Source organism: Olea europaea, unplaced genomic scaffold, assembly GCF_002742605.1.
Source record: "Olea europaea var. sylvestris unplaced genomic scaffold, O_europaea_v1 scaffold747, whole genome shotgun sequence".
Classification (NCBI taxonomy): Eukaryota; Viridiplantae; Streptophyta; class Magnoliopsida; order Lamiales; family Oleaceae; genus Olea; species Olea europaea.
This window is the reverse complement of record NW_019265877.1, coordinates 473003-488016: the sequence shown is the minus strand read 5'-3', so window position 1 is coordinate 488016 and position 15014 is coordinate 473003. Positions and strand designations below refer to the sequence as shown.

The window sequence follows — 15014 nt, the reverse complement described above, 5'->3', positions numbered from 1 at the left end:
AAGAGAGGGAGGGGGGGAGGGAGGGGGGGGGGGGGGGGGGGGGGGGAAAGATTAAGAAATTTTTTAATGCTAAAAGAGAAGGCTTCTGAATTTTTTGAAAAGAGAATAGATGTCTTTGTTTTTTCATAAAACAGTAATTTACCCTACATTATAATGAGCGTTCCTTCAAAACTTGTAAAATTAAGAGGGTAAAAGTAAGTAAATATTGTGGGTCTTACAAAATGAACGTTGTAGCTTCATTACTTTTTGGATTAAAAATACTGATAGCACCCAATTTTTATCATTGTTTAACATTTGATATCAAAATATTTTTTTTTTGGTTCCCAAATCCGTCGTTCAAATTTAATTTTTTATTTCAGGCACATATTACTGGATGGTTAACAAAGTTTCTAACCTTTATATTTTTTATTATTTATTGAAGAATATCGTGTCAAATGGAAGTGGACAAGGTTCGAAAGCTCTCAATTTATTGATGGAAGCATTTTTGGCCTCTCTTACACCAAAATCTTCTTTTACTTCAGGTTTCTTTAATCCTACATTGACTCGGAATCTCATGCAGCAATTAAGACTTGGATTATCATTACCTCACACACATTATGAATTAGAGTTCTTGACTATTTTATGGGAAAAGAGTTCGTGTGTTATATATGTTAGATTTTTTAAAATGACATGGAGATAAAGGTATCCTCTTCTACTTATTCGGATCACCCCAACAATTTTGGGCGGAGGAATAGCAGACGAAAGGGAAGAGAGATCGAAGCTAGTCACCTTACGTAGTTACTATTTAATGTTAAAGATCATGTATTTCTTCTTCTTTTTTCTTCTCTTTTTTTATTTTTTTTTAAAGAGAAAGTAATATTCATGATAATGAAGTGGTGAATATTTATGATAGGTTTCTCTTCAGGCGCTTGGCTCTTCACCAATGGTCCATTCTTCAGCTGAAGCACTAACTAAAACATTGGGTAAGATACAAAAAGTTGGATTTTTTACTACTAATTAAAAATTCCTTTTTTTTTTTTAAGCACAATCAAATATGATTCCAACTAGTAACTCCTATTTGAAACTTATTTTTTAAAATTTATTTTTTATCAAACTCATTTTTAATCACAAATTCTCTAAATAATATAATTTTGCAAGTAAATTTAAAATTTTCTCTTTTTTCTAATCATGCATTTTATAGGAATACTCAATCTATCATATAAAAATGAGACTCTTACGGGTGCTTAGTTTTAGTAATATTCATTTTCTCTAAATTTTCTCTAGTTTGGAATCATGCGTTCCACTGGAATACTCAAACTATTATTTTAAAAAATAATAATAATAAAATAAAAATAAAAAAGGGCTCAAACGGGTGCTTAGTTTTAGTAATATTCATTTTGCCTTCGTTTTATAGTGTGCCAGTAGGGTAGTGTTCACATTATCCACAGATATAAAGTCATCTTGATATGTAATAATAATAATAATAATAATAATAATAATAATAATAATAATAATAAGGAAATGACTCTTTTCCTGTGGCTTGGAATATAGGTTTCTATGTGTGCATCCAACCGATCTTTGTGCCTCAATGATTAATTCAAGCATGAGAAAATTTATAGTATAACTATTTACATTGTTTAGAACGCTTACACATATACCTTCTAGATTCACTTTATAATTGGACAATTTAAGCATTCACTTAGAATGAATGTTTTTAGACATTTTCTTTAATTGGTTAGTGAAGAATTTCATTTTTTATTTTAATTCTTGACTGTATATATATATCGAAAAAGGCTTTTTTGCTTTCTTTTATTTTCCGATTCAAATCATTTTGCCCTTATAAGTATGCAAACTCTTCACCATACAAAATACAAACATATGGAGGACGACGACAACTTGGTAGGGTCCTTGTTGTGTGTCAATCTCTTTTTGCACCCATTTCTTTTTATCGTTTTGAAATTTGTCCAAGTTACTGACACTTGAAAGTTTATATACAAAAATATATTTTATTCATGTTCTTATGTACCTTGTATACACATATTGATTAGTGTAACAACTTGAAACCTTTAAATAATAATATGTATTAAATAACTAAGACAAAATATTACTCCTGATGTATTTGATTTCTTCACAATAGCAGACCTTTTATTATTTAATTTTTTCTAACTCAGAATAACATTAGATTAAAACGATTATACAACGCAAATATTTCAATAGTATTTGATTTCTTCACAATAGCAGACCTTTTATATTTTTCCGTAATATTTCTTTCCCATGTTTATTTAAAAAAAAAAAAAAAAAAAGTTAATCAAATCAATAAGTTTCAATTGATAATAAAAATTGTATTCCCTCTATCCCATAAAGACGGGTATGATTTTCTTTTCGCTTGTCCATTATTATAGGGTACTTTCTTTATTAAAAGTATAGAAATTTTTTTATTTTTTTAATATGCTCCTATTTAAAATAATCAACAAATATAAACTAATCATTTTTTTGTAGGAGTATATTAGGAAAAATATAAGAAAATTTATATTTTCAACTATATTAATTATATTTTCTTAATCCGTGTGAAAATAGAAATAGTTATATTTTTATGGGACAGAGGGAGCATTAGTTAGCTAAGGGTGAATGTTATAAGATAAGTTAAAACGATAATTTAATGCATGAGTCATTTAAAATATTTATGTTATGGACAATGAAATATTCTATATTTATAATTTAATTAATAATAAGATTTAAAGATTGCAATTATGAATTGAATTTATAGATTTAAAACTTTTACACCCATGTAATGAAAAAAAAAGTTTCATATTAAAAACATTAATCAAATCAGTAAGTTTCAAATGTTAAATAATAATCGTATTTAAGGACGAATATCATAAGATATATTAATAATAACTTCATGCAGGAATTTATTAGTGTTACAAAATGTAAATTATAAGGATTGAATAAGGGTAAGTCAAAAATAAAATGTACAAGGACAAAATGGGAAAGTAAATATTTCTCACTTATCTCTACACATTTTATTTACGACGATTATATTCACAAATTTTATTTATTTATAAATACAAGACATTTTAATTAGGTTAAATGCTATTAAACTTGATTCATTATCATATTCTTATTTTTAACATTTCTTTGAAATGAAAATCTTGTCATTAATCATGATTTGTTCAAAAAACTTGTTAATCTACTTTAAAATGAAAGTTAAATATTTAACACAATTTTACATTATTATTTATTATTTATTATTTATTTTGCTTATTCAAAAATACAATGGGCAAACGCATGTTTTTGTTGTATCTTAAAGAAAAATTGGAGAGAAATCATAATTAAGAACAATTTATGTTAATTTAAAAATAAAAATGTGATGAAAAAATTTTGAGAGATAACTATGAAAATGTGAAAATGTTATAAGCCTTTTATACAATTAAAATATAGTCTAGTTATTAAAAATTGTAGTGTAAATAAATTTAGCCTTTTATACATGGTAGATTTAACAACTTTTTTGCAACTCTGTGCACCATAATTAATTTCCAATAGTTATCCACTTTAAATTATGTTGGTCCATATTTAGGATATATATTGTGTTTGGGAATTTTCTATTGGTTTTCATAAATTAAAGATTATCTAGGGTGGAAATTAATAATCTATTTGTCAAAATTTATTTACCCTAGTAAATTCAAAATGATATTAGAGAATCTTCAAGAGACTTTCTATTTATAAAGAATATCTTTAAGTTTAGAGAGTAAATCTTCTATACAACTCAACATTACTCTCTATTTTGGCTTTTTTAATTGTTCAAAAAATAGTTATTGAATTCTCTTTAATATATATATATATATATTTATTTATTTATTTATTTATTAACAATGATCAATCAATCCAAATATGATTTAAATATTTTTAAGGAGTATAGTATTGAAATGTTCAACTATTGAACAGAATCATTATAAAATAAGAATAAAGACAAAGTTTCACTTTCAAAATTTGAATCAAACTCACTCTTTATTTTGAAAAGTTAAAATATAAAATCTCTTAGAGTTTATTTCTAATATCAGCTTCCTAAAATAAATAACATCTTATTTTTAAAAAATCACTTGGAAATGTATAATAAAAGTTTCCACTTTACTTCTCAATATGTTAATATTTGAAATTTTCATCATCATAGTAATAATATTCAGAAGTTATAGTTAGTATATCTAATTCTATCAAATTAGGGCTTGTTTGAGTCCCATTAAATTGAAATAATGCATTTTGAAATAGTAGATTAATGAAAAATGTGTGCTTAAAAATAAGGAAAAAAATTTGATTTGAGTAATATTATTTTATTGAAAAATATGTGGTTGAAAAGAAGGGAGAGAAAAATATATTCTGAAAAAAATGGAAATCAAACAAATTATAAATTTTTGTTGGTGTATTAAAAGAAAAATAATTTTTTTTTTAATTAACATAAAAAGATGCAACTTGACTAGTAAATTAATAGCCATAGAATAGTAGGGTTCAAATTGTCGTTTATCATTGACAATCGATAAGTATGTAAAGTCAATCTCCAATTTTGTTAGTTCGCCATACTAAATATATATCTTTGTTAAATAAATTTGGTCATGCGACACATTGACTTGAGACTTATAGAATACCTTTGTCAATATCATACACCTCGCTCACAATGAAGGGGTCCACAAATATAATATTTATGCGAGCCCGCTCATATTGTGAGATGACTATACACAAAGCTGTGTGCTAGTGTACAAGAGGAAAAACCCTTATTCTACCTGCTAAACAATTGGTTACTTGGCCCGTTTGACACCTATTGCTAGTAGGAAAGAGAAATGTGTCGGTTGACTAAATTTGGACGACTTGACATGTGAAAGCTCAACTCTACACAACCTCATCTGAAATGGATTGAGGCATGGACTTGCTTCTAGCATTGTAGTGCTAGATATGACCCGTTATATTCTCTGTTTGGTGGTTATTATTTTAAAAAATTTATGTTTAAATAGTTTTTTTTTTCCTAGAATATGTAGTTAAAAAATATGAAATTTTTTGAATTTACGTATAAAATATTTTTTTGTAGAATGTGTGATTGAAAATGAATATAAAAAAAAAATTAAATTAAATTAAAGAGAACCAAACAGTGGCTATTATGGAAGAGGGCAAAATTTTCATTAGAAAAATACGTAAAAAGGGTATCCAATGTGACAATATACATAATCTATATTTGGTTTATTTAAAATTTAATAAAAATTAAGTTAAAATCAATATTTATGAGACATAAAACCTTATCGACTTTCAACCACACATTTATCAGTTTTATATAAAATATAATTTTAATTCTTAATAAAACCAAACAATAACACAGTGTATGTAAAGTAAAACAAGAAAACTTGTTCGAGGACTTTGTTGAGGCTCATTTCAATTTATGCTTCCATCGAAAGGAGATCAGTCCAACTGTACAAGCATGGATTGGAGGCTGATGTGAGTTAGATTCGTTTGAGTTGTTTTCTACGTGTAACTTCAACAATGGTACACAAAACCAAGCTCCTAACTCTCACTGAATCTGGACCCTATCCCAGGCTTATACAATCAGCTGAACTTTTAGAATAAATGTCCATTATTGTTCTCGTGATAAACAATAGAATACAATTACAAACGTAATTTTTTCGTTCCATTTGACTTTTAAAATGCACGTGAGTCCCTCGAATTATCCCACTTGTACATTTTTTGTTTACTCATGCCGTGACACTTGATACAATGTCAAAAATAATATCAAATTAAGTGTATATGTAGCGTGATTGAATTTTCTTACATTATTTCACCCTTTTTATTGTCAGAATTTGTCCCCATAATCATAAAACAACTTATAAGTACTTTATTTTCTTCTTAAATTAATCGGATTCAAACAAAATTGCAAATCCGATTTTAACAACTGGAACTTCTTCTGATATCATTATATCTTTGAAAATATTCTTGGCCAGAAAAAAAATTCAAGAAAGAGTGGTTCTCAGATTCATCGAACCTAGACGTGTTTTGAGCTGAGATTTCCAGAAGTACGAGGACCATTGGATGTGCGGGCAAAAAGGAAAAAGTATATGGTGGTTTATTTAATTTGTGTCTGTTTGAGTATGAAATAATTCGAGTTAATTGTTCTAATTGTCATTGAATTTAGGTCTATATCTTTAATTGGTCACTGAAATTTAAAATATCGAGTTTTGATTACTGAACTTAAGTCCATGTCTTCGATTGCTCATTGAAGTTTAAAATATCGAGTTTTGACTATTGAACTCTGAAAAATGTTATATATTATTCACTGAATTTTAAAAAATATTGTACATTACTTACTGAAATTTGAAAAATGATGTAATGACTCACTGTAAACTCGATATTTTTCAAAGTTAAACAGTTATACTAGTGAGTAACGTACGACATATTCCAAAGTTCAATGGCCAAAACTATAGATTTTAAACTTTAATGAACAATCTAAGACATGGATCTAAGTTCAGTGAGCAATCAAAGACATTGATATAAATTCAGTGACCAAAACTCAATATTTTAAACTTGAATGACCAATAAAAAATATGGACCAAAGTTCAGTGATCATTGGAAAAATAACTCAAATAATTCTAATTTGTTTAGTTTTCTAGAAAGTGCTTTTCTTTTTCTTTTCATTTATTTATTATTATTATTATTATTTTATTTTTTTTGTGCAGAGTGGGATGTGGGGACATGATTTTCACGATGTCAAATGTTCTATCAACTGTCAATGATGTTTAGAGACTCTGGTGATATTTTGCACTTTCTGGTTTGAATTTTTATTCTCTTGGCAAAGTAATGGGATTTTATACTTCTTCAACTTACAGAAAGCTGATTGGAATGTCTCCTTTTCAATTTGAAAGGTCGCCAGATGCCTTTTTAACTTCCTTTTTATGGTCTTTCTGGTTGGGTTTTGAGGGGTGGGTGGGATAGGCTGGATCATTCAAGGTTTAGGGTATGCATTTGGATTACCAGATTTTATTTTATGTTGTTGTAGCAATGAACCAAATGAAATGGCAAAAAATATCGTGAGTATCATTGTATTATGTTAAACAACATCATCTATAATCTTAAACCTTAAAGATAAGTAACATTTATTTACTTTAAATTTTTTTTCAACACATTCCCTCGCTTAAGGGTCGGATTCATTTTTCTTGTCACAAGCCTAATATGTTCATAATTTTCATGTATACCTACATTAAACCACCTAATCTAAACGTTTGTCATTAGAGGCGACAAAATTATTTGTTTTAACTTTGTTTTCTACATACTAACTACTCAATATGTATTCATCAATAGAAAAAATTGATTACCCTTTTACATTCTTAGCCGCATTCTTTTGTTGCTTTTCAATAAAATAGCATATGGATTTGGTATGCTGCAAAAGCTTATCTTTTGAAACTTGTGCAATATTATTATATAAAGCACAATTTTGTTTGCACAATTTTGTAAATGGTTTCTTCGTTTCTTTTAATATGTGTACTCATTTCCGGAAGTAGAGCTAATATTTTGAGTACTTTTGATATCCAATGTTAAACTTGGGTTGTGTAACATATGTTAACTTATTTTTGTTTTTTAGTTATACTATCTAGTCCACTACAGCAAATATGCCAAATAAGCATTTCATAAGAATAGGTTGTCAATAATGTACAATTTATGTTGTTTAAAGGAAATTGTAATACACCATGACAGAACAAAATGGTTAATAAAAAGGTGTCTAGTTTCAATTAAATGAAAATTAAAGACGGAAAAATCATCGATTCTATTTGGTTCAAGAGGAAAGGAAGTATAGGACAGAGAATGATAATAATTAGATGTGATATGCTCGAAAAGCTTATCTTTTGCGTACAATATGAGGAAAATGCCTTGTTTATGTATCACACAAAAGTGCATTAACATAAATACAATAGTAAGAAGTTGCAATATAAAAGCATGAACTATAAAATTGAGTTGAAGTGAATTGTCCCACACTAGAACTTCTACCAATAATTCCACCAAAGGTTAAGCTATTGCAAGAATAGCTTCATGCAAACATGTCATGATCTTCACCGTTCAATAATCAATTTGGACTTGAGGTAAGGAATAACTAGTTACGCCAAAAGATACGAGGAAACTTGTGTGGTATTATTATATAATGGCACAATTCTTTATAATGTTCTTTGTTTCTTCTATTATTTGTTCTCCTTTCCAGACGTAGAGCCAATATTTTGAGTGCTTAATAAGCATTTGAGAAGAATATATTGTTATCAATGTGTAAGTTATATGGTTAAAGGAGAAATTGTTTAAATGAAAAATATTGAAGGAAAGGAAGGAAAGAGAAGGAACAGTACACAGTGAAAGCATTATAATTTTTATATTTGAATGTACAAGAAAGGAAAGATAATGTTGAATAAATAATATATAGGATATTGCTATGCGTACACCTTATGGTGTACACAATGGCCTACACCCATTTCACATGGAGGGGGGCTCACAAATATTTTATTGTATGTTGGATCCCCTCCATGTGAGGGGGGTGTAATGCAATGCGTACACCATTGTATGCACATAACATTGTTCTAATATATATTACATTTAACGCATGTTTGATGATGTGGACATGACAGTATTAAGAAAAGATCAGAATAACAAAAATCTTATATATTATATTGTCCAAAACTTTATTTCTAACATGCTTTTATGGTGCATTAACTAACCTCTATTCTCATTAGATTTCAATATATCTATTTTAGTCTTTGTTTTATAATACCCTTTGAGCAAGTATAAAGGCATAAAACGAACACCCTTTGAGCAAAGGTTCCACATTTACCGCTTGGTGCAGAGAGGGTGAGACCTTCTTTAAACTTTCATTTGATGATGCACAGATAGAGGGGTGAAGTTAATAATGGAACCATTTCCTTGACAAAGGAATATATAGCATGAAATGATTAGAAAATTGTACTTATGTAATGATTTGATGTGTTTATCACTTCATTTTTAAGTATAACATTAATTGCTTCTTCCTTCTTTTGTTTGGTTTTTACTTAGGAATGAGAGTTCGGGGTTCAAAATTCATTGCGAACCATGATCAAGAGTAATCAAAAAATGAATGCTAATACATCACGACCATAGAGCTAGAGCTTTTATCTTCAGGTTCATTATGTCATATTCAACAACAATAACGACCACAAACTAGTCATGTTCCTAATTAATTTGGAGCTACATGAATTCTTTTTTCAGCCCCGTTTGGTTCATGTCATTAGATTTGATAAAGTTCTATGCTGGTTGTTAACTTTCCACAATCCTCCTCCTTTGCTTGGGCTTGGGATCGGCTTTGAATAACATAGGCAGAGTTAGTTCATTTATAACATATTCATTTTTTAAATGGTCATTGTTGATGGAAGCATGTTTGTCACTAGGCTAATTAAGAAGTAGCAGCTTTGACTATAACGACATCTATATTTTGATCCGTTGTTTCATAAAAAGTATTAGATGCATTACGAAGCATTGTAAGATTTCTCATTCCAAGTTTATTAGGTATAATCTTAGTTTTTTCGGTTATTGTTTGAATGCTTTTCCATTTCATCTTCACTGGCTGTACTTTCTCCATAAGCAACAAGAGCATCACCTGCAACGTTATGGATAATAGTCTTGCTGCGAGGGGAAAAATAAAACTCGTCTGAAGTTTGACGTAAATTAAACAAATGGAGCATACTAGGCTTGCCAAACATGTTTGAGCTCTCAGCTTTTTAGAATTTTATCTTTTAGATTTTAGTTCTTACTTTCCAAAGAAATACTTTTAATTTTTATTAAGCTTAGCCAAAAATGCTTGTAGCAGTTGAAAGAATTTTTTCTCTCTTGACAAACCATGTCCATTTTCTGCTGATCTCATTGCTTGTATCAGTCTAAATCTATTTCAACAGAATGTGAATAGAGAGAAAAATCTAGATTCATGTATCCTACTATTGCCTTCATTTCCAGCTCGGAAAGTTTGACCACTATTTCTTAAGGATTTATATAAGAAGGAACAATCCATGTTCCTCCACTCAAGAATACTTTCAATTCGAGAATATTTTGGGGTCTCGTCCTGCTTTTGCTTGCTTCCGTTCATTCTGTCTTAAGAGTATAGCTTAACTTACATAATTTTATCATCATTCTTTTGCTTTATGACCTTTTCATTTGTAGAAGTGATTATCTTTAAATTCAATACAACCTGAAAGTGTAATATAGACTTTTTGTTGAGTGTTAGACTATTGACACCCTATTGCTATGCTATTGACCAATCTACCCTCCAATTTAACCAGCATTTGTTTTCTTTGTATAGGACGATTTTCTAGTCTCGTTTCAGAGGGGTCATCATATTGAGGAGTCAATGGACAGGGAAGAGATCGCTGTTAGAAATTTGTCATCTTCAAACCGTCATATGTTTCCTTGTGTTCACAAGGTAGGTGTACCTCCAAAGAAACACCCGTGGAAGGAATTCTCTGCCACGTTGAAGGAAACATTCTTTGCAGATGATCCTTTACGTACATTTAAGGATCAATCCAGGTCTCGGAAGTTCGTTCTTGCGATGCAAGCTGTATTTCCGATACTTGATTGGGGTCGAAGCTATAATCTAGCTAAACTTAAAGGAGATTTAATTGCTGGGCTTACCATTGCGAGCCTCTGCATTCCTCAGGTACAATATATGCATACAAGATACATACAAGACAATGGGAATTTAAGAGCTTTTGTATTTTGCTGATTTAATGTCTGTTAATTGTGCAACAGGACATCGGCTACTCAAAACTTGCAAATTTAGCTCCTCAATATGGTTTGTGTAAGTACCGGACATTCATTCAGTACATGCTTAGTATGGAGCACTAGATATTATTGAATTGTATAATAAACAAGATTTGGCTTATTTTTGTTCCGTAGTACCGTCCTTGTTAATCTCCTAGCCAAACATATGATAAGTAAACGTATCCTTTACGATGACAAGAATGTGATTATGTGCTTTTTTCCCCCGCATAATGTCTTGACTAGATCAGATTCAAGCTTTGTCCCTCCCTTGATCTATGCCTTCATGGGTAGCTCGAGGGATATAGCCATAGGGCCGGTTGCTGTCGTTTCTCTACTCCTGGGGACTCTACTGCAGAACGAGATTGATCCCACTAATAATGCAGTTGAATATCGTAGACTTGCCTTCACAGCTACTTTCTTTGCTGGCATCACCCAAGCTATCCTCGGTATTCTTAGGTATCTGAGTTCAGTTGTTGTCAAACTATTCAATTTCTGCGAAATTTTCTGCTTTCTGGTTTTTTTGCTGGTGATTTCGTAGTGTTTTACTGCTATTTAATTTTGGTTTTATGTGCAGATTGGGTTTTTTAATCGACTTCCTATCTCATGCTGCGATCGTTGGTTTTATGGGAGGTGCTGCCATAACAATTGCACTCCAACAACTTAAAGGACTTTTAGGCATAAAAAAATTTACAAAGAAGACGGATATTATATCAGTCATGCAGTCCGTGTGGGGCTCCGCCTACCATGGAGTAAGTTCTCTCGCTCTCCGTCTGCATGAATTACCAGCTTTAAGTTTGCTTTAAATTTCCAGTACTTTCTATTTCAGTGGAATTGGCAGACGATTGTGATAGGAGCAACATTTTTAGCCTTTCTTCTACTTGCCAAGTACATTGTAAGACGCCCAACTTCCGAGTTCCGTCCAATGTATTTTGTATATCTGATGATTTTCGGCTTCATTAGTTTTAACACAATGCGAGGTGCAGGGGAAGAAGAACAAGAAACTCTTTTGGGTACCAGCTATCGCTCCACTGATCTCTGTTATTCTGTCTACGGTCTTCGTGTATATTACCCACGCAGAGAAGCGAGGAGTACAAATTGTAAGCCTTTTATGACTACTTTCATTTCATAACAATGTAGTCTATTGTAATTATTTTGTACTAATCCGCATTTGGCATAACCAGGTGAAACATATTGATAAAGGAATTAATCCCTCATCCATGAATCAGATTTATTTTACTGGTGAATATCTTTCGAAGGGTTTTAGGATTGGCATTGTGGCTGGCATGATTGCATTGACGGTAAGCTAGTTTCATATATTTTGCTTGGTGGAGAAGTTCCTTGAGAATTCATTCAATTTTTTCTTCCTTTTTTCTAGTAAATTCACGACTTTTTTCATTAATTTGATACTTATTAGGAAGCTGTTGCAATTGGAAGAACGTTTGCTGCCACGAAGGACTATCAACTAGATGGAAACAAAGAAATGGTTGCTCTTGGAGCAATGAATATAGTTGGCTCTATGACTTCCTGTTATGTGGCAACAGGTACAAATTGATAGCGGTATGAGAAATGCAGAATGATATTTTAGTTTTTGAACCGTTATTTTGGCAACGTGCAGGTTCCTTCTCCCGTTCTGCAGTGAATTACATGGCTGGATGCCAAACAGCAGTTTCTAACATCGTTATGTCCTTTGTTGTATTCTTAACGTTAATGTTTATCACACCTCTTTTTGAGTACACCCCGAATGCAATCCTCTCGTCCATCATTATCTCTGCAGTCATCGGCTTAATTGACTATAAGGCTGCGATTTTGATTTGGAAAACTGATAAATTTGATTTCGTTGCTTGTATGGGAGCCTTTTTTGGGGTAGTTTTTGCCGCTGTTGAGATTGGGCTCTTAATTGCGGTGAGAATCTGCCTCTCTTTTCAAATTGCTTATAAGATTTGTACTTAATGAATTAAATGTTTTCTGTTCTGATGATAGGTCTCAATATCTTTTGCCAAATTACTCTTACAAGTTACTAGGCCGAGGATAACAATTCTTGGAAAAATTCCTAGGACAAATGTTTATAGGAATATCCAACAATATCCCGAGGCAACGAAGGTCCCAGGTGTGTTAATCGTGAGGGTTGATTCGGCAATTTACTTTTCTAACTCTAACTATATTAAGGAGAGGTAGTATGTCTTCCCATTTCGTTCTCCTCAGCAGATCATAATTGCTACTACTTTTAAGTAATGAAGATTGAAATTTTGAATAACCTGACAAGGCACAAATTTCTCTCTTGAGCATTTCTTCTTTTTAATATTTGCCATTTTTCTAATCTTTTAGCATTATAACTTGTTTTGTTAAGACTAATACATCTTTTTGCATTATTACTTTTTTTTTTAAGAATAATAATTTTTTTTGGAGGTTCTTTTTTTTTTTTTTTTTTTTTCTCTCTTTTGTAAAGTTTTGTAGCATCATCTATGTATATCATGACTTCAGTTCTGAAGTTTTAATGTTTGTAGGATATTAAGGTGGCTAATAGACGAGGAAGAACGGCTAAAAAGAGGTGGCCTTCCTCAGATTCAATTTTTGATAGTCGAAATGTCACGTAAGTAGTTTCTTACCTCTTCCAATAATTTCCGAGCTGATACGATCTCTCACAAATTCTCATTATTCGCAGCTGTTACTGACATAGACACCAGCGGCATCCATGCATTGGAAGAGCTGTACAGAAGTCTCCAAAAGAGATCTGTTCAGGTAATCAATTTAACTTCATTCAATACATAAGCAAGTTTGTCTACATATCCAGAACTCAAAATCATTATGCAAGTCGAAAAATTAACTTGAAAATCTTCTAACCGTCGAGCAGCTTGTTCTGGCGAACCCCGGGCCGAACGTGATGGACAAGCTTCATGCGTCTAGTTTCACAAGTCTGATAGGCGAAGACAACATATTTCTCACCGTGGCAGATGCAGTTCTAACTTGCTCACCAAAATTTGCTGAAGAGGTTTGAGATTTGAATGGAAAATGAGGGATGTTTGAAAGATCTAGTGCCTGTTAGTAGAATCAAAGTGCATTGGAATAGGAATATATAGTGTCAATGCCAGTTGCCAAAAGGGTGCATTTTGGGCCCTACTTAGCAGTGGCTGGTGGGATCCTTCCAATCCAACCAGAACTAATCTAGAATAAAGGAGAAGCAAGTTTGTGATAAGATTCTTGCTTGGGATTTCCTTTCTGGATTGCACTTGTATAGAAAATAAAGAAGAAAAGAATGAATTAATGAAAAATTATTATTACTACAATATATTATTCGATTATCAATGAGAGAGAGAGAGAGAGAGAGAGAGGCATATTATCTCTTTTCATGTTAATCTTGATATATAATGGGAATAATAAAATATATAACGAGCTAGATAAAAATACAACATTTGTTTGACTTGACGTATGCTAGGAACTACAAGATGAATATTCGAACCAATTGTTCACTATAAAATTAGTGGGATATTTATTGAGCACAAAATGAGGCTTACAAAATAATTATGTAGGACTAGAACACGAGGATTGAAGTTTCAAAAGATCGTGCCCTGAGAGCTTGTGGTAGTGGGACTAGAAAGTTCAAAAGATTGTGGCCTTTGAGAGCATGTGGTGGAGTAACTAGAACACGAGCCCAATGAGAGCTCGTGGTATTCCGACTTAATCAGTAGAGATGTTGCAAATATATTTTGTTACGTTGTATTTGATATGATTGGATATCACAGATACAAAATTTTAATATTTTTTCCCCCTTTAGAATGCCCTAGTTGAGTTTAATCCAACAATATCAAACAAGTCATTATTGTGTTAATTAGGTGTTAAGAATAAGCTTTAACGACATGGAATTAATGTTACCTCGTCTTTTACCGGATAAAGTGCATAGATATTGATAAGAAATAATGGTACAAGTGGAATTCACTCCGGTTTATGGTGGACGATCATATCAATAATTTCTCAATTTAATATCTTAATTTTGGTATTTAATATCTACTACAGAAATTTGCAGTTTTCGTCCCTAACATTTGATAAATTTAATAAATCTATCATCAACCTTTTTTTTTTTTTGTATAATCCATCCCAACCTTTCGATTATATAGGAAAAAATCGTCAATCCCTCCACTTTTAATCATTAAATGATTGGATTTTCCCTCCCTTTTAAGTTGAGAGAGAGAGAGAGAGAGAGAGAGAGAGAGAGAGAGAGAGAGAGAGGGAGAAAAAAAGAACAA

The 15014-nt window shown here is 31.1% G+C and overlaps 1 protein-coding gene across 1 annotated transcript; it reads left to right on the top strand.

The window, feature by feature from the left end:
* The first annotated feature begins 7764 nt into the window (after positions 1-7764).
* LOC111391061 (sulfate transporter 1.3-like) lies at positions 7765-14059 on the top strand. Its single transcript, XM_023016205.1, has 13 exons — positions 7765-10669; positions 10762-10810; positions 11022-11229; positions 11348-11522; positions 11600-11665; positions 11757-11870; positions 11955-12071; positions 12188-12314; positions 12389-12675; positions 12754-12944; positions 13278-13363; positions 13436-13512; positions 13625-14059. Exons 1-13 carry the CDS (start codon positions 10364-10366, stop codon positions 13766-13768), a joined length of 1947 nt encoding a protein of 648 aa, XP_022871973.1. The 5' UTR covers positions 7765-10363; the 3' UTR covers positions 13769-14059.
* The last annotated feature ends 955 nt before the right edge of the window (positions 14060-15014 follow it).